Source organism: Nylanderia fulva, unplaced genomic scaffold (assembly GCF_048542155.1).
Source record: "Nylanderia fulva isolate GAGA-0341 unplaced genomic scaffold, ASM4854215v1 Scaffold12, whole genome shotgun sequence".
Classification (NCBI taxonomy): Eukaryota; Metazoa; Arthropoda; class Insecta; order Hymenoptera; family Formicidae; genus Nylanderia; species Nylanderia fulva.
The window spans coordinates 3,950,269-3,975,979 of record NW_028189409.1 but is presented as its reverse complement, the minus strand read 5'-3'; the positions used below and the strand labels follow the sequence as shown (position 1 = coordinate 3,975,979).

Below are 25,711 nucleotides of genomic sequence, written 5' to 3'. Positions count from 1 at the left end.
ATATTTTCAACTAAGAAACGTAACGTATCTCTTCATCAAATAATTTTTTTCTTCAACGGGATCTCCGAAGTTTTTTCGCTCGGCATTTCAGTGTCTCGTCGTCTTACGTATCGATGAAAAAATAATTATGATGACTGTTTGTGAATAACTTGGAGTGGAAGTGATTGTTGTCGAAGTAGCAGAATAAACTTTGCGAGATGAGCGACAAAAAGACTCAAAAGGATATGGAGGCCACGAGTCAGAGCACGGACGATTATGTGATTCACCTTCCACGTCCGCTTACTCTCGAAGAAAAAAAGTATCTATTGGCCGTGGAGAGAGGTGACCTGCCCAATGTGAAGAAGCTTCTGCAACTTGCAAATAAAAACAAGGTAAACATAAAGTGTCCGAAGTTAAGCGAAATCAAGACTATTCCTAACTCGTAAAATGTCAATTTTTTTTAACGCAGAGGTTTCTACATTTTTAATGAGAGAAATTTCTTCTTTCCAAATACAATAGAAAAAAATTATAATTTAATTAAATTTTTATCAATGTTATACATATATATATATATGACTAAAATGTACAAACAAAAAAAGTTTACAGATGAAAATTGTAACAACAATTTACGTAAGTTTGATATAATTAGAAACATTTTTTATAATCCTGGTTGTTATTAACTAATTTTTAATTTTTGCTCCAAGAACACTCCAAACTTCAATCACATCAACTATTTTTGTAAAATGAAGCACTAAGACCTTTTGCGACGTACCCGTTCAATCATTTCAGGAAAAACTACTGGATATGAATTGTGTGGACAGTCTAGGTCGTGGTGCCTTGACGCTGGCTTTAGAAGCGGAAAATTTAGAGATGGTCGAGTTACTTGTGGTGATGGGAGTACAGACCAAGGACGCCCTGCTCCATGCCATCGATCAGGAGTTTGTGGAGGCGGTCGAGCTGCTATTGGAACACGAAGAACTTCTTACGGCGAATCAAACAACCATGCAGAATTGTGAGTCAAAGTTTTCGAAAAATTGACACGTCTAATATATCTTCTAAATAATCTGTCATAATTGCAAAACAAATCTAGTCAGCAATAATGATGATTGCGATGACATGATGGTTAACACTCGAACAAGGCACTAAAAAAAGAAAAGTATAATATACAATATATAATTTGTAATTTATTTTATAATTGAGAGATTTTATTTATTTCATATTTTAACATCAGTGAATATACAAGTTAAAATTAAAAATAAATATTTAATAATAAAATTAAATTCACCAATTCTTTATACGATAAATTTCGATTTAATGAATCTCATGATGAACAACAGTTCATTATACATGTAAAAAAATAAACGCTAAAACATCGCAAAAAATAAAATTATTTATTGCCGCTGCGACATATTTAACGCAATAAAAAATAAATTTATGTAAAGTACTCTGCTTTTCATTACTTTAATTTGTTTTAATTAATGATTTTCTTTGATCTGTAATTGACAGTTTACGTTTGATTTTACGTGATTTTAATCCGAATGACAAATTGCATTTAAATAAAAAAAAATGTTAAATATTTAATCGTCATTTGTATAATAATCATAGTAAATTATTTTCCAATATTTGTCGCAATTGCGCTTTGAATAGGAATTATTTATTCGACAATATATTGAGTGGTTCGTACTATATAGTTTTACTACATGAGAGTCATCGAATGAATGATAACAAGGCCGTATAAACAATAACGCTCTATATGTCAAAGTCGAACATTATTAATAATTAAACATTATTATTAATTAAATAATTAATTATTAAATGTCCTATGTCTCTTTGCATTTCAAATTAATTTTAATAGTTGAACCACAATCGAATATAAAGTCAAGGGTTTACATAAAAAATATAATTTATCTTAATTTGAAACTATTTGTCTAAATTAATTTAATATTATTATTTTACGCACATTTATATAATTATTTTAATGTTCATATTCCAAGAAACATTTCTTCTTTTTAACTTGAAACGTTTCAATTTGCAATTTATTAAATGAATCTCTGTCTTCCTACTCTCATTTCGGATCGCAGTCGAGATTATACACAGCTGGCAGAAGGTTGATCCAGCCTCGGCTAGATATCAGATGGACATGACACCTTTGATACTCGCGGCGCAGCGTAATAATTATGAAATTTTGAAGCTTCTGCTGGACAGAGGAGCCACTTTGCCGATGCCGCACGACGTGAGATGCGGCTGCGATGATTGTCTTCAAGCAGCCACAGGTGAGCGGAGAAGGCTGACAAACTTTATTTCACTTTGAAAATACATCATTGAAATATAGAAAACGCGTAATTGAATTCACTTCTTTTAGACGATCCATTAAGACTTTCATCCACCAGGATCCCTGAATACAAAGCTCTGGCGAGCTCAAGTTTAATAGCTTTAAGCTCTACGGATCCTCTAATGACAGCCTTCCAATTGAGCTGGGAACTCAGAGAATTGGCTGTGTCAGAACCGGAAAGTAGAGCCGAATACTTGAAACTGCGACGTCAAGTGGAAAAGTAAGTTTTTCATTGTAAAGAATATGCAATAATTTTTTTATGTAATCTCGTTCCGAATAGATTCGCGGTTGATTTATTGCAACACGTTCGAACTACCATGGAACTGGATACCATCCTAAATTATGATCCTAAGGAAGAGAATATCGAGCTTAGCAAACAACTGGCTCGGCTGGAACAGGCTATAGAATACAAGCAGAAAAGATTCGTTTCGCATTCTCACGTTCAACAACTCTTGGCAGCGATCTGGTAAGAATATTATAGGATTATAAAAGAAATTCAAACTTATTAATTACAGGCATAAAAATATTTTTTAAGTGTAAGTTAATTCAAATTTTTGATGCAAAGGTACGAAGGTGTTCCCGGATTCCGAAGAATGTCAACCATAAAGAGAGTCGGTATTCTTGCGAGGACGGCAGTTTTATTCCCATTCTATTGTATGATGTACTATCTGATGCCCGAGTCAACAACTGGGCAGCTGGTGCGAAGACCTTTCATGAAATTCTTAGTTCACGCATCGTCCTACTTATTCTTCTTGTGTAGGTTTAATTTTAGCTTTAAAATGCAAATTATAATTAAGAAGAAAAAATAATTAAATGACAGCACAATAACATCATTAATTAATAATTAAGTGATGCATTACAATGAATGCGTTCATAGTTATACTCATGCTGGTGTCGCAGCGTGCGGAAGTGGAAATCGTTAGACTTCTCGGCACTCAGGAAATGAAGAGAAACCTCGAAGCTTATTTAGCTCGGCAACGAGGGGCTGCTCCTACTCCTCTGGAAGGTATCGTCGTGCTTTACGTCTTTGGCTTCGTATGGGAAGAAATAAGAGAGGTAGGGCTCGAGAACAAATTGATTTAATTTTCCTTCCTATGTGTGTTTTCTCCATATATGTATTTTCTATGTGTAAATCTCTCTTTCTCTCTCTTTCTCTCTGTGTACCAACGCAACTTCGCAAATTTCAAGGTGTACGTAGACGGTCTACAGTCTTATTTACGGGACATGTGGAATTTTATCGACGCCACGAGGAACATGCTCTACCTGGCGACCGGCGTTCTGAGATTGGCGGCTTATCTTCAGCAACGCGCCGAGATACAGACGGATCCATCCGCCGCGCTGATACCGCGAGAGAACTGGAGTGATTTCGATATGCAACTGATTGCGGAGGGTCTGTTCGCCGCGGCGAACGTCTTCAGTGCCTTGAAACTTGTCCATCTTTTCAGCATCAATCCGCATCTGGGGCCGCTTCAGGTATCGTATTTGTCAAAAATCTCTTTTTTTCTTTAATGATGCATTTTAATATACAGGATGTTTCAGAACTGGTGGAAAAGTTTTTAATATCAGATTCCTGGTATCATTTGGCGACGATTTTTCCTTAGTGAAAATATTGAGGGAGAGCATCATTTTTAGCATGTTCTCGATTTTTGCTTTATACAATATTAAGTCTTATATTAAAATTCTATTAAAGCAAAATCTACATAAAATTAACTGAAGAATATGTAGTTTTTCTAAAAGCCTTTATTTTCAACTGCTTATAATTCGAAAATTATTGGTGTCTCGACATTTGCGCTGAGGAAAAATCGTGTTATATTGTTTCTAGGATTTTTTGAAACATATTGTTTCTAGGATTCTTTTGCAATATATTTTTATCGTAATGTTTTCTATATCAAAGAAAATTGCAATTTCTGTTTAGATATCGTTGGGCAGAATGGTGATCGACATCGTAAAGTTTTTTTTCATCTACACCTTAGTGTTATTCGCCTTTGCCTGCGGCTTGAACCAGTTACTGTGGTATTTCGCAGAACTGGAGAGACAGAAATGTTATAGCGGAATGTTGGATCCCTCGTGGGACGCCGGCAGTGACGCCTGCTTAAGATGGAGAAGGTGAATGGAATAATCGAATTGGCGAGATGCGTTCATTTCCTCCGTTTCAAGTTGTATGATATATGTGTGTGCGTATATGTGTCTCCATACTGCTTACTAATCATGAAAAAATAACAGACTGCGCATCCCTTTTCAAATGTGTAATATTGAATACTAAATTATTTATTACAAAGGTAATAGCTTCGGCAAAAATATAATACACATGTGACTTTGCTGGGAATATATGTATAACTTGAGCAAACCTCTTTTAAAAAAAACTGAACAATTCTTCAAAATATTTTTTAAATATAATTTTAATATAAATTATATTGTTTCTATATAGATTTTTCATTAAATATTTTCAGATTCAGTAATTTGTTCGAATCTTGTCAAAGTCTTTTCTGGGCCAGTTTTGGTATGGTCGGCATCGAAACTTTCGAACTTACTGGTACGTGTAATTTAAATATGCACAAAATAATTATTTTTTTTATTCTTCTTAAAATTTATATCTCTATCTCATCGACATCCATTATTTTCGAGACGTAATATTTTCAGGAATTAAATCGTACACTCGATTCTGGGGCCTGTTGATGTTCGGATCATATTCTGTCATCAACGTGATTGTTTTGCTAAATCTCCTGATTGCTATGATGAGCAACAGCTATGCTGTCATCGAGGTAAGACTCTGAAAAGCGACATTCGTCGACCTGAATAATCTCGTCAACGAGAAAATTGACATAAGAACGTTGCGATAGGAACATTCTGACACTGAGTGGAAATTCGCGCGAACGAAATTATGGATGAGTTATTTCGAGGATAGCGGAACTCTTCCGCCACCCTTCAACATCTTTCCACCTCCGAAGTTGCTTTTTCGATTATTCGGTTTGCAGAAGAAAACCGTCAGTAAACGTAGCAGTCAACGTCGACGTGCACGCGAACACAAGTATTAAGATATCTTTATAAACCACTTGAAAAAAAATTAAATTAATATAAATAAAATAATAAAAACGAAATTTACTTAAATTCCATTTAAAATTGAATTTTTATAATAATTAATATAATTAATAATAGTAAGTAATAAATAATACTATCAATTAATAATTAATAACTTAGTAATTAATAATTAATTGAATTATTAATTTGCATTAATTATATATGTGTGTATTCCTGCTGTTAATATTTATATACGATTATTATGCAGATATGGAGCTGTCATGAAAGCTTTGATATGGCGTTACATTGTAAACGCGCACAGCGAGCACGAGATGGAACCTGTTAACGAAGACGATATTCACGAACTCAAGACTGATCTGTCGTCCTGGAGATGCGAACTCCTGGACATTTTGCACAAAAACGGCATGAACATTGGCGATGTCAATAAAAAAGAAAAAGGTAATCACTGACATTCTCACTGCTAAATATCTTCTACTAATAATAAACGAGAACATAGAACAAAATTAAAATCCTTTCCTTGCGAAAATTTAAATATAATTAAAACTTAATGTTTCTGTGTATGTTCTTGTCTAGCTATCTTGGGAAAGAAGATGAAGGTCTGGGAGCGAAGGCTCATGAAGGACTTCCAAGTATCAGGTCCTGTGAATGTAGCTGACTCCGATCTTCAAGAAGAAATAAGTCTTCAACAACGCGATGACGAAAGCGCTGCCGAAAGATGGAAGAGAGTCGCTAGATTAGCTGTATTAACTTCGGCTGAACATCGTTTCAGTCAGGTGAATGAAAAATCTTTCTATTTTATAATTTTAAAAGAATCTATAAAAATTAATAAACTTTCCATCATACACACAATTTTAAAAGGTCGTGAAGAACGCGGTTAAAAGCTCGCAAATCGGCAAGAGCACCAGCAGGGCATCGCTGCAGAATCAGCAGAGCCTGAAGAGAGCAATGGAGGAGGTTCAACGTCTGGCACAAAAAAGTCCACTGCCACCAACCATCCCGGTCGAATTACCAGAAACTACAGCTGCAACGATACTGAATGTCCTACACGACATCGTCGATACTGATGATGATGCTAAATCTCCGGAAATCGGGACTCCGAAAAAGAAAAGCGCCGAACCATCAATTAGACATGAAATCGATTCTCAACGATTTGAATCCATTCTTCAGGTGCCAAATTAATAATTAATGACATCCAAAACGTTCTTACAATAAACGTAAACAAAATTCATTTCTTTCTAAGCAAAAGGAAGAGATGAAAAGAGAAAAAAAGCGATTCTAAATCATTTTAAGAAATTCGGGAAGTTGATCTAATATAATAAATATAATAAAAATTAATCTAATATAATACTACATAATTATTCATTAAAAATTCACACATTTATCTTCCAAATATATTTTTTACACAGCCTAAATCTACGTCCTCGGTTGATTTTGTCAACGAGACGACTACGAATAAAGTTGCACCGTTGCTACCACTTCGCACATCTCCACCACGAGTAATCAAAAGGAAAGCACCTAAATCACCAATAATTGGTAATTTTTTTTACAAAATTTAAATTTACAGATTACATTATATAAATATTATTTATGTAATTATAATTAATTAATGTGATACACATGCATGATATTAAAATCATCAAATGTGTATATCGCAATATTATGAAATATTATTTATATTTAATTATATAGCTTTAATTTATGTACTTATATTATTTTTCACTTTCTTTAGGAAAACCATCAACTTCTACTCAATTTACTGCTTCGACTGTTCCCATATTATCTACAACTACTATCACTGGTTCAACTACTGCAACTACGACTACAACTGCTATTACTGCCAAATCCAACACAATCACTTCTGCTATTTCTACATCTGCAAAATCCACTACTACTGTTACAAAAACTACTCCTAGTCCTTCTAGAGAAAATCAAAGCAAGCCAACAGCGACTACTGTTCCTCCCTTCATTAAAGATGGAAGCAGTTCGATCAGGGCACGGCCAAAAGCTTTGCATAGTCCTAAACTTTCGATTATTCCGTCGTTGACGGTTGCCTCAGATAGTAACAAAGACAATGATCGAGAAAAACTCGTATCCATTACATCGGGTAGTAAATCTTCGAGAGGAGGATGGCTTTAAATCTAAAGCAAAGGATTATATTAATCGAATAAGCGCAATGACAAAATTGATAAAATTCTATTACATAATTCATGACGGAAATATTTTATATATCGATGAAAATTTTAAAAAATGTTATTACAAAAATGATCCTTCTTTAAAATGTTTTTATAGAAAACCAGTCTCTCTAGAATCTTTAAGAAAAAATCGTCTAATATCTTTATTATTTAATTTGTTTAATTTTTACTTCTCTATTACATATTAAACAATAAAAACTCTAAAAATAATTTTTGAGTTATATATAAAAAGTAGAAGTATTTTTTCATTAAAAGTTATTTTATTTAAAAAGTGACAGGGATACATTGTTCCATATAATTATGTCGAAAAAAAATCAAAAGATGACGAGACTTATAGATGAAGTATCGTTTACATTTTTTGACTATATATATATATCCTATTCATTGTAGCGAATTAATATAAGTATGCTTATACAATAGTGTGTCGACAGGAAATGTAATACAGTTAAACATGAAATGAAATTAATGCGCACACACATTGTACGCAATGCGCATTTTAATATAAACAATACGAGCAAATCTAACGACAGAGTCCATTTATTTGCGAAATAATATACAGGTCCGAAAGATGTCCAAAGAATTTAATCGAGATGATGCGTTTCAAGCGGCTTGCACGACCTTGGTTTGCGGGCCTTTTTGCGCTGAATTGATCTTATCACCCAGTGACAAAGCCATACCTTGGCTCTTGGCTCTGATACGAATATGCCCGACCACTGGTGCATCAGGTTTATTCAATGGTTTCTCAATAGACAAATTTGCCAAAGCATCCTCGCCAAATATCGATTTAGCGTACATATTCGCCGCCATAAATCCGCATTGCCCCGAAAGAGCCTAATGTGGAAGGGAAATTCCGATTTAATAATATGATAGAAAATAAAAAAAAATTCTACGTACCTTTTCCGGCGTGAGACAACGCATATTTGTGGACTTCAATAAATGAGCAAGATACTCTCTCAAATCAGACAGAGTCGTATTGACCGAGACTTTATTCTCCCATTCAAACTCTGCCCACATCTGGCGGAATTCCGCATCGGTACACGTTGCGGGTACTATGTAATCCATGATGTCGATGTGTATATCGTTAAGAACAACAACGCTTCTGTCGGAACCCGCTCCGGATACATCATAAACTGCAATCAAAAAAATATAAATAGCCATGTAAATTGTAAATTCATCGGAATCGACAATTTTCCAAGTATCCAAATCGCTCACCGATATTTCCAAATATAATTCCGTTCTCCGTAGACGCGACTTTCACGTTCGCTTTGATAGAGGCGAAATCTCTCGGCGCGAGTACGATGGGTTGCGGTCTCTCCACTAGCTTTAGATCGCCCATAGTGGCCAGTTCCAAGGTGCAATTCTGAAGAGTGTCTTCCGTTTGATTAACTATCAATACGTCGAGCACGATGTCGTACTGGTTCACATGGACCAGGGCCTCCGCGTAAACTGGATCCGAGAAACCGGTGAGTTGAGTGACTTTACTCAAGACACTCGGAGCTGGTGCGTCTCCACTGGCACCAGGTCGTCCTGCGACAGCGGCACTGAGACTCTGCTCGAATACATCGCCGGCACCACCGGCTAAGTCGGATCCCCGACTCAACTGCAAGAACTGAATCGCGTCGTCGACTTGGACGATGCTGCCCGGTTTCTCCTTGGCCTTTTGGTTTTGCGAGTCCTCTTCCGCTTTCGCAGTCAACATCCTGCCAAGAGCATCGCGGCATCCCTCGGTGAAAACCTTTTGTACAAGTGGTATTGGACAAGCGAGCGATCTAAGGCACAAAGAGATCCTCTCCGCATCATCATGCGTCATCGCTTTCATAGGAAGACCTGAACGACCTAGTTGCAGCATACTGGACATGACAAGCATTGCCTCCGCTTGCAATCTGTTGCTCTTTTGGACGTTGGTTTCCAGCGTTTTATAACGAAGCGCCAGCTTTGCCAATGTAGTAGCCAAGGAAGCGCCGATAAAGAAGTCGCCCTCCATCATATATTGCACTAACGCTGGTCGCTTCTCCTCTTTCTTCCCTAATAAATTAATTCAAATTATGTAATGTGTATATATGAAATATCTTGTATTTAAAAAAAGAGTTACTCACGTGCAGATGTAGCGCTAAAAGCACTTTGAGTCGCGTATGTTCCATCGGATGTGACAAGTTGCGTCGGCGCAGCTTGTGAGTTGCCATCTTCGGACTTTTCACCGGCTTGACGTTTATTTTCTGCCTCAAGCAACGGCAATTCGCCTAACGCTGCACGTATGCGGCCCATCACGGCTTCTATATCTTCCTTCGACGTGGCGTATTCACCAAGAATCCAGAGTGCGGCCCTGTGTACCTTTACGGACCGTATATGAGGGAATACCTATAATTCATCAAAATAAAAATTAATTTCAATTTAGCATACCAATTATAAAAATATAATTAGTAATGTACTAAATCATGTACTTACTTCTAGTAGTTTCTCAACGATCAACGGTCTAAGATTCTCGAATCTCTGAATGGCTTCACGAACGAATACGAGAACATCTGTAGCAGCCGCTTCGTTGCTCTCCGATAGAAAATCTGTCAGTACTGGAATAACGGTGGCGGCAACATCCGCAAATTTCATGGAACAAGCGTGGAGGGTTCGTACTAAGAGTTGACGGTATCTACCAGCATCCTCGTGTTCTCCGCCAGCTGTCCGAAGAACTTCCTTCTTTAAAAGCTGAACCATTTCCTCGATCGTACGAGTTGTGACCAAATCCATAGCCAGAGCCAAGGTCTTTGTTCTGACTTCTAAAGCTGGTGATCCTATTTATAATAAATAATAATAATAGTAATATATAGAAGTTCATTGATCAGTACAATTAATTAGTCATTATGATTATCAATGCAATACCTAAAACGCGAAGTACATCCATCACAAGATCTTGAAGCACCCTCTCATATACAGGACTATCTTTCATCGCAATTAGTCGATCGAGTACGATGAGTTTGACATTGTTATCACTTTCTTTAACAACCAATTCGATATAGCAGGAAGCTGCGGCTTTGATCGCAGTCGGTGCACTGGAAAGAGTCACTAATGTGCCAGCTGCTTCATAACGCACTGCAGCACTAGGTGAATTTAGCAAACTGTAAATACATCTGATAAAACGTGCCCTTTCTGATGGATTTGCAAGGCAAACCTAGAACAGAACAATTTATTATATCAGTATTTATATCAATAAACTATATGCATTCAAATTTTAAACAATAATATGATATATTTATACCTTGTATATCAATTCAACAATAACCAGCTGTAGTATGTCGCCAAAACTAGGCACTTGATCGAGACATGCAGCCAAGTAAGCAAGAGCTCTACTTTGATCGGCATGCAACAACATCAGGAACGCATTTCTTCTGCATGACATATCCTGCTCTCCTTCTAGGTACTTTGCTATCAATTCCGGAGCATCTGGTATAAGAAATTCAAAGTTTCTGTAAATGGTAAAAATAGCTAGTACTGCATTGCGTCTAACATAAGAGTGTCTGTGCTCCAGACAAGCAGTTATTGCTGGCATCAGTGGCTCGAGAAGTTCTGGCTCCTTCAGTTTGCACAGAAATCTGCAAATAATAACAAATTATATATAATTTTTTTGTTCATACAATACGATCTACATCTATATAGACATATTCATTTCTATATACCTAAGGGTAGATCCCCTGACAAATTCATTGGGATGCTGCAAATCTTTCCTATAAGCATCGCACACCAGGATCATCTCCTGCAGAAGCTTGCCATCGGCAGAGGTTTTGGGCACAATCTCCCAGAATATCAACAGCAGTTTCTTGATAGTGTGATTCTGCAGAGGTAGGACAAATCTGATGATCGTCATCAGCAATCCTGGTAATCTCTCACCGCTCAGGATCATGTGAATGGTCTTCTTAAGTGCATCGATTTTCGTATGAACACTTCCCTTCTCGAGATCCTGCTTCAGCTGAAGCTCGTTCAGCGGTTCTGTGTCGGTCGGAATGTTTATCAGGGTATAGCACGGCTGCTCCGTTACCGCACTCATTTTCTCAAGTCTTCTTTTTCGTGAATCGTACAATAAGAATTGAGTGAAACTTGCGTCGACGATCGATCTGTCAAAGTTTACTCATTTGGACTATCACCTAGCGAATAAAAGGAAACGTACTTACGCCTGTCTTACGTGTCAAACCGCGATGTTAGCAGGCTCGTAGAAGTAGTTCGCTGAATAAGATTATGATGTCACTAATTTCAGATTTCAGATTGCAAATTTTTTCCGATTGTCGATAAAGAAGTTTACTTGCTAAATATTAATTATGTTTTCTACATTTCCACAGTCGATAGTGTAGATCTATATCAAGGAGAGACTATATATATACATATATATTTTATTTTTTATTATATATATATATATAATAATAATTTATTATATATATATATATATATATATAATTTGTAGAACATATATATATATATATAAAATAAAAAATAAAATAATATATATAATAATAATATATAATAAAAATAAGTATATAAAATAAAAAATTAAATTAAATTAAAAAGTATAAAAAAATATAAAATATAATATATATATTGATATGTACACATATATAAAAAATATGTATATACATATATGTATATAATATAAAAAGATAAGCCTATTTTATAAGAGAAGCCCACACACACATGCCAGCATTTCTCATATCCTTCTATAACATATTAATTATATCCACTTTTAAAAACTATTTTTATTCACATTCATTTTTTTCAATACTATATATACATCCATATATATTTTTTTTCGGCTGTCATAACGTCGATGTTGTAATGTGTGTATGTTGTACGCGTGATGCTAACAATAATACTTAAAATTATGATTAAAAACTGTGAATGATTATCTCATTAATTTTTTTCTCATATATCGCTATAAATTTTAGTCACGCACAAATGTCTTCCACATCAAAATATTAATCATGTTATGAAATGTATGTTATTTCAATTTAGATAACATTATCTGTCATAATTATAACATAAATCTAGATTATGTCATTTAATCTGTATAAAATATTTATAAAAAATATATAAAATAATTAGGTATGATATAAAATAATCTTATTATTAATTGACTGTGTAATTTTACTTATTAATTTACTAATTTATAACTCATATTAATTTATTAATTTGGAACTCCGCAATCGACAATTATTACTTTAACGTGCAGATATTACAGAAAGAAAAATATACAGATAATAAAATTATAAAATCACAACAAAATTATAACAAAAATCTAGATTTTTATGATATTTAATCTATATAAAAAAATATAAAAATACAGAAATATAAAAATATACAGCTAATCAAATTATAAAATAAAAATCTAGATAAGAAAGTGAAAATAAGGATAGGAAAATTAATATGAGAATAAGCATTTTTGCCGCCTTTGATCATGGATTATTTAGAATAGTTGATTGCGCGCCTTTGTAAACACACGTGTGTTATTAAGCGCAAATCTCATAGATAATTTTCCGCAATGCTCACAGGAATATATTATTATTTCAACGTCGTGCAGAGCATTCCATCCTCGTATCAATTGACACCCACACAGCAATGAGGTAAGGCCGTTTATTACCGGCACAAAATTGCTGCACTATCTAATAATACTATAGTACGGAGAACCACATTAAGTTCATTGTAATTAACAGATAATCTACTAATAACGTCTTCTACGAATTTTACTGAATCTTTTACACACACATTTTTCGCAAAGTCTATCTTTCGAACTTTTCCTTCAAAGATATATATATATATATATATATATATATATATATATATATATATATATATATATATATATATATATCTTTGAACGAAAAGTTCGAAAGATAGATAATGTTATCTAAATTGATGATTCAAAGATATATATATATATATAGTCAACAAAAATATTTTGATAAATATATTATTATATGTATAATTATATAAGTATTTATTTTAAAACGCACTTTTCGTTTCACTATCTGTGTTTTCAAAATACTTTGCCAAAGCAATTTTTGTCGTCCTCGGCTATTCGGTAACATAATTAACACGCTATATATAAATATTATATATGCACATGCAATGACAAACGTGCATAGCAGCATAAATAAAAGTACATCGGCATGATTACACAAACGTATCTCCGACACGTACTTTCGGATAAGGACATTCTTAAAAGCGCAACGAGTCTTAATATTCGGATTTTATATAGCGCAATCATCGCCGAATGATCGAAAGCATTTAGATCAAATTACAATTTGAAGATGCATCTGCATCGCATCGAAGCGCATCGGATCGCGCTAATTCTTATATTTACGTGTGGAGTTTCATGGGCTAGCACGCAGTGCAAGACGATCGTGATGGATGTGCACATGAAGAAATGCAGGCTCGGTGCTAGAGCCAAGAGAGGCTTGGAGAAATTTGATCTACAGAAGTACGAGAAGGGACAGGAGCAGCGTGGTGAGTGATCCTATCAATGATATTAATAAATGTGAATTTTGTTAATAAAGTATGCAAAAAGAGAAATATCTTATTTATGTACTATATATCATCAATATTTCTCATAATAAATTAAATCTCTTAAGAAAATAAATATCGCAAAATAATTATGGGCGTCTGCAGAATCTTTAATTAAATTTTTTTGTTTCTTATTTTTTGTTCTCTCTTAATTTTTTAATATTAACCGTGCAAATAAATTCTCATTCTTATTCAAAAGAAAATCAAATATTTTGATCGATTCCAAAAGGAAACGCTCTTTCCTCATTCTGAGGGCGCCCACGTGTACAGTGTCAAATAATAATAGAAATTTCATAATGGAATCTCGTCGGAGAGACTTTTCCTTCGACGAATCTCGAGCCCGAGAGTTCGAAATGCGTCCGATTGACAGTCGCGTTTTCTTTCAGATCATCATCACGAGGTGAATGACTCGGCGTCTCACGTGCCTCAGAAAAGACAGCTACTGTCATCCGGACTAGTCGCCGGTGATATCGCCCTGCCGATTGTGGCGGAAGCTATAAACGGCGCTGTCAAAGCCAGGGCGCATCTCGCGCCCGGGACAGGATATTACGGTCCCGGTCCAAGCCTGTTAAATCCTATATTCAATCGATCAGGATATTATTCCGCGCCGCCTCATCCGTTCAACAGAAGGGCTCCTACGCCCTTCCGCGGCCCGGTAAGCCAATCGTTTCTAAAATCCATTCCGCTCTTTGGGACACGGAATCCAGTCAATCCATCAGGATCAGTATTGCGATCCGTCATGCTGCTGGGGAAATACCTATAAAAATGCTTCGCAACACAACTCACCTCCTCTGCATAATCCCCGAAGACACGGTGAATGGTGAATGATAATAATAAAAACGATATAACGCGCAAACGAAATAATAACGTCGGACAATAAAAATGTTCTGTAACGCAACAGGCTTTATTATGTGTAATTAACATATGCAACATATGCAACTGCCTTCTGTAATGTAAATTTTTCAAACGATAACGCGCAGTGCTTCCGACTCACAATGAAATAAGACGAGTAACTGGATCGAGACATTCTACAATTGAATAATTGATTAACAATGTTGTAATAACTAACACATAAATAATTAATGCTAATAAAAATGTAAGTAATTAATCGACTGAAGAAACAAAGACAATAAAAAGTCAAGTTGCATAATGTTTGGCAGGCCTTTGACGATGATTTCGAACTCGATGACGAAGAACTGGACGAACTATATAATGATATCTACGAAAGGTCACCGAGAGCTTCGAAAGAGGAGGTTTGGAAAGTTTTCTTAGAAACAGCATCGAAATGCTGCCAAAATGTCGAGAAGTGTCTTAAAGAAACGATGCACATACCTTGTTTGACAGGTTAAATGTCTTAAAATTAAGAACTGACAGCTCTCGTAAATTAATGTTTCTTTAAGAAAAAAGAACATATGTAAATAAAATTTTAGAAATGCAATATCAAATTTATTATTTTATATTTGTCAATTAATTAGTTTTTTTCTTACTTTAAAATCAGGTATTCCACAAAATAGATAATAAATCGGTTAGTTCGTATAAATGTTTATTGATCGCATATATTATTAACGTAAATATCAGCTGCAATCTTCGGATGACCAATAAGATTTTCACGCTATGCTATGTGTACAGCGTGATAAAATTCCTATCTACAACTAATGAGAGTTTTAAATCTAGATTTGTTTTATTAAAAACTACAATTCCACATTTTAAATTCTCATCCATTCGCTAATGGACTCGTTAATAAAGTACGCGTTCGGGATGTATTTGTGTTTCAAGTAGGAAATCTCTAACTTAAGCCTTAAATCTACAACAAAAATTTTAATACTAATGAGATCATCAGTCGTCAATAAAACTAAGATCACTGGCGAATATCCGAGCTATTCCCGAGCGCTTGAAAGAAACGTTTTACACGTTGAAGTCACTTAAGTCTTTTTTTTCTCTGCGAGATCACGATCTTCGATTTGTCCCGAATTCTAAACTCAAGTTCATCACAATTGTATTCGATATACAGTCCGCGACTTTATCTCGAGTCGAATTTCACTATTTCTTTAATGACATTGTTTCTGTCATTAAAAGAAAGCGTCATTGGAGAAGCCCCATCATTTCCCGTTGAAGTGTTGAGTCTCTTTCCTCCTTCATGTTCCAAGATTCGCGATTGGCAAAATATCTGTCCTTAATTTTTTGTTTTTTTTTCTCGATGAGGGATCATGTGCAAACTTGGCTGATTGTTCCAGTGATGCGATAAATACAGGTCGAAGAATGGCGTTGAAGAAAAAAGTGAATTCACTCTAAGAATACCGCCTTCTTATAGAAATCGCATCTCCTAGAATTCCTCATATATGTATGTATGTGTGTGCGTGTGAATGTGTGTATGTGTGAGAACAACCGGTATTTTGTTTTTAGCACTGTGACGTTGTGGAGGGAAACAACGTAGGCTTCTCTGTCGGCGACGATGTCACGAATTTATTATCTAGAGATTTAGCGTCGCCGCGCGAAACCTGTAACGACAAAAACGCACACACGTTACGTTTCTGTTAAATTTTCTTATCTTAACGTCAAGAATGAATTTAAATCAATACCACAAAGAAAGCGCATGCAAAGGAGATCACTAGCTATCTGAAGCTGCGCCGCAGCAATATCTCAGAGCGTGGATGATGACAAACATCATGCAACGTTAAAGAAAAAAGAATGAATACGCACGATATCATCTATCTACAATTATTTTTAGATGCAAAGCGTAAGTTATTTTTATGATTGAAATGGAATACAAAGAGAAGAGAAGACAGCAATGCACGGTGCCGTAAACAAGGACGCGTCGTATCAAGTGTGTTTACAACCTTTGAGACTGCGCTTCAGATATTTGCATAAATAACAAAAAATTTAGAGTAGATAAAGATAATTCGATCTGAAGCGAAAACCCAGGAGCTTCTTCTTTATTAAAAATTTTAAAAATACGAATGTCACGTAATAAAAAAAAATCATCAGTCGTTACATAAAAATCTTTCAAGAAATCCTAGCTTCCCAAAATTAGCAGATACGTGCTAGATGAATTAGTTTGCGTAAATGTTTCGTACATGTTTCATGTAATTCCCGTACGGTGCAGATTTGCAAAGTGCGGGGTTACCATAAAATTGCAGTTAGTCCGAAATGTGCGTGAAATGGAAACATTAGTAAGTGAAATTGTTAGACAAGCATTGACGTCATGACGTTTTATGAAAGCACCTTGCCAGCTCGGCGACACTCCAGACGCCGACGACGGCATCTGCAGTGCCTGCCGCGGTGTCGCTTTTTCGCATCAGGCTTCCCCTTGCATTCCCCATCAATATTGCGATCACCTTTCCCCCTGTGCCGTCCCCTTTTCAAATCATCGACCTTACGTTTTTTCGTACCGCTGTCGTATTCCATCTCCGATCGCGGACTCTGCTCCGACGATAGATCTCTCGTGGAATAAGGTAGATTCCCGAATGACTCTTCTCTGAAAACAATCAAGGGGAGAAACGTAAATAAATACAAATCATTCTTTGTATATATAAAACGGGTGGAAATATTTTTTTTAATTTAGAAATATTTATCCATAAAAAGAGATCCAACTTCTTATTCAACCCCCTTAGACTGTTCAACTATCTCGATATTGTTAAATTTTTGACGAATTACCATTCCCCGATCTTCGAAATCAATATTAGATCATCGACCCTAAAATTGAGTTTAATGAACAAACCGCGATAAACACATCAGCATTAAAAATATGACAATAAACATGTCACTTGATACGAGAGCGCAATTCGTACGATGAGCAAAAAAATTTATAAATATTTGTATAAGAAAATCAAGTCTTCTTATACAAATATTTATAAATTTTTTTGCCCATCGTACGAATTAAGAATCGTACGATTAAGATTTTTCGGCAAAAACAAGTCGATTATAATTCGATAAAAACTGGCGGGAGCATTACCACAAAGCAACGAGAGACAGAGAAAGAGAGAGGAGAGTTGTGATGAGAGAGAAGAAGAAAATATTAAATACGCATGATATGCGCGAGTTTGTCCTAGTACTTCGGACTTTCCATCTGAAAAGGCAGTTTGTACAGAACCGTGAACTTTAGGAGGAGCAGAGATTATCACCGAGACGGTGATAACACGCGGATTCGCTCTATCTCTCTCTCTCTCTCTCTCGGTCTTCGATATTGGCAATTTGCTCTTTTCAAAAGAGTACAAGCGATCTCTAGTCCATCGTTTTAAGCACTGACACTCAGGCCACCTATTAGCTGACAGCGTGCGAGACAAATGATTCAGCATCGATATAAATTACATAAGCTCGTTACGTATAATCAGCTGCTTATACGTGATCGTATTTAGAGTCTCATCTTTCTTTTTCTCTATCTCTCTCTTTGTTTTTAAATGTATTTATCAAAACTATTACGACAAAATGTGTACTATAAACTATACGTATTTTACGATTATGCGTAAAATTAATCAACCAGCAACAGAGTTTATCGATTATTCATTACCGAAACATCAATATTACAATTTCTTTTCGCGCGTTCGAGATGGATTTAAATGCCTTTTCAGAAGTGTGTTATTAACGAAGCAAGGGATGCACACAATTCTTTTTGATTTATTGATACACGGATATTAAAGAGAGCGATAAAAATATATCAAAAGCCGTATGGGAAAATGGATGCTCGCGGATCAGAGAGATCTCCTTACAAAAATGTTGACTTATAATCAAGAAAATAAAAGAAAAAATCAATCCTAACTTGGAATATGTAAAATGCAGAGAAAAAAAGAAAGATGGAACATCTTTAACAATCAAGCGTCATTCAACAAGACAAAAAATGTATACAACTACCAAAGAAGAAACATGTGTGAAAAGTATCATTTTGTCAAGAGTCATAAATAGAATTTAATTATGAATAAAAAGAAAAGGGGGGAAAAAGGAGAAAAAACGTAAAAACAACACTAACATCCACTCACATAACGTGCTGCTTCTCCTCGGGTAGGGGCTTGCAGTATCGCTCGAGCTGCTCGATGCTGCACTGATGGTAGCAGCACTCCTCGACGAGACCTGGACCGGGATCGACTCTCGGCTCGTCCTCGCCGCTGTACGAAAACGGCTCGTTGTAGCCGCGTTCCCGACACACCAGGGTCATAGCATCGCTCAGACTCCGGGAGCACAGTTTCCGCATCTTGATGTTGGACCTAAAGGCTAAACTTTGGCCGTCGACGAGGATGCTCAGGATGCTTAAGAGAAGCAACGCGAACAAGAGCACCGGTCTTGTCTTGCATGTCATTACATGAACGCCGCCTGTCATCTTAAAGTTTCCCTCGAGGTCCTTAGAGAATCGCAATCGAGGTTGTAGAAAAAAGGGGTGGAAAACGGAATCCTCTAAAAGTTCCAGGAGTCCTGATACTTGAAGATCCACATTCGCCGATACTCGGGTCACGTTTAAGTTTATTATTTATATTAATTCTATCCAGTCGGTGCGAACCGGAAAGCCTCTTCAAGAGCTTGCCTTCAGTCTCAATGTGCAGTCTAACGTGTTTGGAAGTCTTTTTTTCCAAGTTTGCTCTCTTCTCGAAGGAGAAACTTCTTCCGTCGTATCACGATTCTCTCTCTCTCTCTGCGACGGCGGATCTTAGCGTGGCGTGGAGACGATGCTGCGAGATCCCCGAAGTCCTGAAGAGACTCCCGTCGATACCGAGTTCGTCGGTGCCACTGGTACCGGGCTGCCTCGCCACGCGGTTCTTGTTCCAGATTTCAGGGACCAGAGGGAGAGAGGTACGATAAGGAGGGAGAAGTGTAGTGGAAGAGGTAGAAGATGGAAGAGGGGGAGGAAAAAAGGAGGTGGAGGAAGAAGACCGTTCCGATGGCAGACAGATTCTTACCGGTCGTGGGGCCAGCGACACGGGGGGTGGCAAGGGGAGAAAAACGGAGGGGTCGTTAGCGTGGTCCAGACGCGCGCGTCCGATGGCACCAATTCGCTTTTTCATGCCCACCGCGTTGCACGCAGTGGGAAACCCAACATCCCTCGCCGAAAGAAACGGGATGGATGTGAGAGACGACGGCGGGAGAGATTCGCCTCTCTCATTTTTGGGAATCGCGTCGAGTACCTCAGACGCGAGACCCCTTTAAGGGAGGATTCCTCGAAGGTATAATGTATTCTTTTGTGCCGAAGCGCGGCGGCTTCAACTGTCTGGCCTCGCGAGGAGAGACAAGACCTGTTCTCCATTTCTGCAATATATATATATATATATGTGTCATGCATACTTTATCCGCTGTCTTTTCGTGTCTCGACGAGGGGTGAACAAAGCGCGATCCCTTTTTTTTTTATTAAGAATGTTAAATACTGTCTCGTCGGACACCCTCTTGAAGTCTCGATCTCGTCGTCTCTCAAAATCGAGCGCCAGACAGTTACGCTATATACCGCAGTTGTAATCCTCTATATAACATTGTGGCTGATGTAGTGGTAATGAAGAAATTTAAATTTAAAAAATTGCGTATTGGATTACTTTCATTCATAAAAATATCCGTAGCTTCTTCTACATAGTATATATAATTATATGATGAAAATAAACGTCAAAACTGATATAATATTATAAAAAATGTTTTTTCTCTTACTTTACCTTATTAATCGTAGTGTTCATTTCTTGCTGAAAAAAAAGATATGCATCAAATCGCGCTTGAATGCATATATGAATGAAAATAAAGATCGCGTTTCATACGAGCGATCGGGAGAACTCTGTATTGTTATCGTTTAGCCGCTATCAATCACGTGTGCGACACAAGTTGTTTTAAAGGAAACTGGAATAGTTGTTATTATTGTCCGATATCAATATATTAAAACGAGACAAATATGATTATTTCTGAATAACTCGTCGAAGATTTACGGGGGAGGATTCGCCGGATGATCGATTCACGCTCAAATAAAACACGGAAGGATCACGTCGAGTGAACTCTGCTTCCGATCGGCGAAGACTAAGTGTGGTCCATCATCGGCAGCTTTAATTGATCGCCGTTCGCCTGTTTTGTCTCGGCTTGATATATCGGTCGCATTTTACTAGAGATAGGGAGGTCGCGAGAAGCGACCTCCTACCCTCGTTTCTTTCCACCGATCTTAGCAATTTTGATATCTTTCGACCAGAGGAAATATGAATATCCCCCGCCCGATATATTTCTTTTATATATAGATTTAGCTGTCACGGGATTTTATTCCGCTATTTTCACGAAATTCTGCGTAAGAATATCAGCTCGACACACACACACACACACATTACATAATATATATATTTATATAAAATTTATATAGTGTATTATATAAAATATAATATATATAATATATAAATTATATATTAAAAATATATAATTATATAATAAAAAAACATGTGTCATTTGTTAGATGTGATATAATATAAGGGTCTTCGCATGCTTATATTGCATATATACAAGATGTCGTATCTTTTATACCTAGAATTTTTTTCTCGATAGAAGTGTCGAGGGGACAACACATGCACATATACGCGACCGAAATGACAGCATCGGTAGACTTTGATGGATTCACTTTGACAAGGAGTCAACCGCGCGCTAGGAACTTAAATGATGGAATTCGCCGTCATTATCGTCGGAACGACTTCTAGGTGACGAAGAAGGTGATCTGTTCGGTCTATTCATAGACGTAATTGTGCAAGTGTCTGATGCCCGCGTCTGTGGAACCTCATAAGAACCGGAGGGATCGTTTTACGTTTGTGTCACGTATTTATAAAACAACAATCTCCCTCTCTCTCTCGCCCTCGGGGGCTTTTTGCATTGCATGCGAGGTGCCGATAGTCGCTGACAAGTCGCGATCTCGCGGCTCGAATTTCTTTCCGGATCGCACGTTCTTCGCGTGACAGCGAAGGATGTCGATCAAGCGGGCCCGCCAAGGACACACGCGCGCCACGTGCTGCCTGCAACTACGTGGCGATGCACTCGTGCGAGTACACACACGTGTGATTCCTAAGTGCGCGCCGGTGTTGTAATAGCGGCCACTTACCGGCCTATTGAGCCTAAGTGAACCGCCTGTGCAAAGGAGAGGAGGTGCGTCCACTTTAGAAAACTTGTGGAAAACTAGCCTCAAGTGGTCGCACACGTGGATCGTTATAGCTGTCAAACTGTCCCGCGCCACGCGCAGGCAGCCGAGTTTCGCGGACGAGATGAGAAAAAGAAATTATTTCTAGGAAAATATATATTTAACAATGAGAATTATTAATTTCACGCGTAAATTGAAAAATTACCTCCTCGGAAAATTAGATTTTTAATCGAAAATTTACTTCTCCGATGGAAGAATTTTGAGCCGATGTGTACGGAAAGAATTTTCTCTTGGAATTTACCATGAAAATAAAAAATATTAATGTGTACTAGTAAATTTGACTATGTACATATTAATATTCGTTTTATTTTCAGGATAAATTCTAAGAGAAAATTCTCTCCATGCAATGGCTCAAAATTCTGATATCGGAGAAATTAATCCTACAATATATCACAATAAAATATTAATATTTTTTATTGTGGTAAAATTGGTAAAAATATGATTTTCAGGGTAAATTCTGAGAAAATTCTCTCTGTATGCAAATGCATAGCTAATAGATAGCTGCGATAAATTAATTATAAATCATAATTAATTATGATTCTATGATTTTATCTCTACGATTCCACAGACTCAATCTATAATTCATATAGACATATGTATAATATGTATAAAATTATTTTCCGTTTTCGCAAACAAATATCGTACATTTGACAAGAATTTTGTTAAAAACAAGCAGTAAAAAAGCGATAAGTAGTACAAACTTCACGTGAAGTAATATATTTATAACCATGTGCTTCTCTCATTTATAACCCAAACAATAAGATGATCCAAATATAAACCGAAATGTAGTGATTACAGGAATCTTACAACGTTATTTATCATGTCACTCGGCAAATTCGTGATCGTTCTCTATCGCGTACCCGAAAAAACAATATTTTCTGTGCACCAACACCTCCTCGACAAGATTAATCAAATCGAAATATTATGTACATCTTGTATTATAGTTATATCAGCTGATTGCGCAAGAATAGATAAAGATAAGATATCTGTCACATTGATCGCGGCAATTTTTCTTCTTGTATTTTAAGTCACCCCACAGCAGTGACCGCATGATCGAGACAGAATTGAATTTCACATCCGTAATGTATAAACATGAGTATAACATTTTATAGATGCGTGTAATCTATTTTTAGAATTATTGTGTATGTGAATCATATATAAAGGAATTAAACAGAATTTAGATACAGAAATCTCTGAAAGAGGGTAGCGCGATAATCAGCGACGAAAACAATTATTTTATCTATGTACACTGATAAAAAACGCCTATAATATGCCTTTGTGTCAAATACTCACTATATTCATCTACTATAATGATTTGATGTAAAAGATGTAAGTTTCTATAATATTTTATTCTAAAATTATAAGCTACAAATGTATATAAAAAATTAAATAGGTATAATATATATGCATTATTTGAACGATTCTCTCAACAGGTGGTTTAGCATATTATTCGTGCTAAAAGACTTTGTAATAATTCATAATACAAATGTGATCACAGTTGATGCTACGGTTGCAAAAATATGCGGAAATGTTTACGACTCTAGAAGGCAAATATATATTCAGACACGTAAGCCTCAATAACAATTAATTAGAAGAGATTAAAAGCAAGATACTAATTAATTGGAGGGAAATTGCACGCAATTTTAAACGCTAATTGACGCGTCTCGCGATTATTATTATGTCGAGGGATGAATTCCGTCCGAATCGCCCGACTGGCGTCGCAATCGAAAGAGCAACAATTCGATAAGTATAATCGCAATGGAAAATAAGCATGTTATGGAACGGGTTTTGGTCGTTTTTAGTCTATTATTAATAACGAGCTATCGATATACGAGCAACAATAATATAGCAACAATTTATGTATGTAGAACCCAAGCTTCTCGTTAGTTTCTCTTTATCGGACACAATGTGGCATCTCATTAATCCCGATGATGTTTTCTGCGTGAGCGAAAAAAACATGCGCGATAAGCGGCGCATCGTGTGGCAAAATCTTTTTATATTCTCCTCAATCTCTTTATTCTCAAATCTGGAGAACTTTATAACGATATTAAACATTCGCAGTTATAAAGAAATATATAAAAAGGGTAGCAAATTTAGTTTTGATTGACATATATTTGCATTTAATTTTCGAGATCGCGTTCTCTCTCGACGGAGAGACATACTTAAAAGTCATCGACCGCTTAAAAATGAGAGCAACCATCTGGAAAGAATCAGTTTTCGTCTAACTGATGATGCGCGGTCGTGTTTCCTTGAACAGGATTCCCGTCCGGAAAAGTCAAATTCTTTTTTTCCCCTTTCTTTTATTTCACTTTTTTTTGGTGCGCGCAGCAAAGCTGTTGAACAGCAACACTAAACCGTTCTACCGTCGTAATGCTCCGTCGCGCGTTACTTCTGTAGCTAATTGTGGATCAAAAGACGGACACGCATAAAGGCGTCTAGATGCGTAAAGACGCCGCGATTTAACGGTGAACCGTTCTGTCGGAGCCGAAGGCGACAGGAAAAGTGACAGACGGATACGCGCGCGAGGGAGAAGAAGCGCGCAAGGATCATCTCCGAGATCAGCGACGTCGGCGAAAAATCTTAGACTCCGCGCCGATCTGTGTTAGTCTAACTCTCTAGGCTTGTGTAAGGAGATATAAGCTATAATAAACGGGGTTAAGTTCGAGCGCGTACGCCGCTGCTCGGCATCGGCCCGTAAAACGTCGATCATCCGTCGTCTATCAGCTGTTTTCCTGTCAATTTTTCCCGCGCGAAACTCGGTCGTGCAGCTGTATCGAATCTAGATTCGATTTACGCGACTATCACGTGTACGAATGTTGATTGCACTTTGACATAGACTCTGCCGACGATCCGTTCGCAGGGGAGCGTATCGCGTTATCACGATAAAAGCAACAAAAGAGTAAGTCTATCGCTAGAGGGCAAATGTCTAGTAGAATAGCAAACTTATTAGTCTGACGCAAAAGAGTTGCCACGTTTTCTTTTTTTTCTACTTTGTTCTGCTTCAATTGAGTTTGCTAAATTTAATCATTTTTTGTAAGAAGAAAACGACGTGAACTAAAAACTGTGAATACAGAAAGAATTCGTTACACATGGAGAGAAGTTTCTCTTAGAATTTACCCTGGGAAAATATGGTATTGGAAGAATTTTATAAAAGTTTCTCTGATTAATATTTACCACAATAAAAATTATTACTATGTACATAGTAAAATTAATCGAACGTATTTTATATCTTGTTGTCATGGACATTTAATATTTTTTATTGTGGTAAATTTTAATTAATTAAGAGAAACTCATAAAATTCTCTCATATTGTTCTACGATTATCATGATTTTCAAGATAAATTTTAAGAGAAAATTCTGTCTGTGTAACTATAATAATTAAAGAGATACTAGAAGGAGAAAATATATTACTTTTCTATTTCTCTTCTTACTAGTATTTTGATTTGTATAGAGGTACATGAAATAGTTGACCGATTAGAGTAAAGGCAACGTACTATATTGAAGA

At 36.4% G+C, this 25,711-nt stretch overlaps 4 protein-coding genes across 5 annotated transcripts; 2 read left to right on the top strand and 2 right to left on the bottom strand.

Annotated features, from left to right (window-relative positions):
* Positions 1-24: 24 nt before the first annotated feature.
* On the top strand, positions 25-8,066 carry trpl (transient receptor potential-like). The gene is made up of 17 exons (XM_029299082.2): positions 25-371; positions 769-991; positions 2,061-2,252; positions 2,342-2,531; positions 2,592-2,777; positions 2,877-3,067; positions 3,189-3,367; positions 3,500-3,784; positions 4,227-4,417; positions 4,762-4,844; positions 4,952-5,073; positions 5,152-5,339; positions 5,598-5,788; positions 5,924-6,123; positions 6,209-6,517; positions 6,757-6,883; positions 7,080-8,066. The coding sequence occupies exons 1-17, from the start codon at positions 198-200 to the stop codon at positions 7,484-7,486; spliced, it is 3,438 nt and encodes a 1,145-aa protein (XP_029154915.2). The 5' UTR covers positions 25-197; the 3' UTR covers positions 7,487-8,066.
* On the bottom strand, positions 8,064-11,749 carry betaCOP (coatomer subunit beta). The gene is made up of 8 exons (XM_085490360.1): positions 11,211-11,749; positions 10,793-11,126; positions 10,417-10,705; positions 9,988-10,328; positions 9,639-9,900; positions 8,755-9,567; positions 8,437-8,672; positions 8,064-8,373 (listed from the first exon to the last, which is right to left on the bottom strand). The coding sequence occupies exons 1-8, from the start codon at positions 11,576-11,578 to the stop codon at positions 8,143-8,145; spliced, it is 2,874 nt and encodes a 957-aa protein (XP_085346486.1). The 5' UTR covers positions 11,579-11,749; the 3' UTR covers positions 8,064-8,142.
* Positions 11,750-13,740: 1,991 nt separating this feature from the next.
* On the top strand, positions 13,741-15,539 carry LOC114928008 (uncharacterized). Its single transcript, XM_029299091.2, has 3 exons — positions 13,741-14,025; positions 14,469-14,737; positions 15,243-15,539. Exons 1-3 carry the CDS (start codon positions 13,830-13,832, stop codon positions 15,429-15,431), a joined length of 654 nt encoding a protein of 217 aa, XP_029154924.1. The 5' UTR covers positions 13,741-13,829; the 3' UTR covers positions 15,432-15,539.
* Positions 13,768-21,363, bottom strand: LOC114928007 (insulin-like growth factor 1). Of its 2 annotated transcripts, none has more exons than XM_029299090.2 (3): positions 19,056-21,363; positions 17,305-17,557; positions 13,768-16,580 (listed from the first exon to the last, which is right to left on the bottom strand). In XM_029299090.2, the coding sequence occupies exons 1-3, from the start codon at positions 19,391-19,393 to the stop codon at positions 16,482-16,484; spliced, it is 690 nt and encodes a 229-aa protein (XP_029154923.2). In that variant the 5' UTR covers positions 19,394-21,363; the 3' UTR covers positions 13,768-16,481. The 2 variants fall into 2 exon arrangements, with proteins under 2 accessions (XP_029154923.2, XP_085346487.1); XM_085490361.1 differs by having other exon boundaries at positions 16,495-16,580; positions 17,460-17,557; positions 19,056-20,667.
* Positions 21,364-25,711: the final 4,348 nt, after the last annotated feature.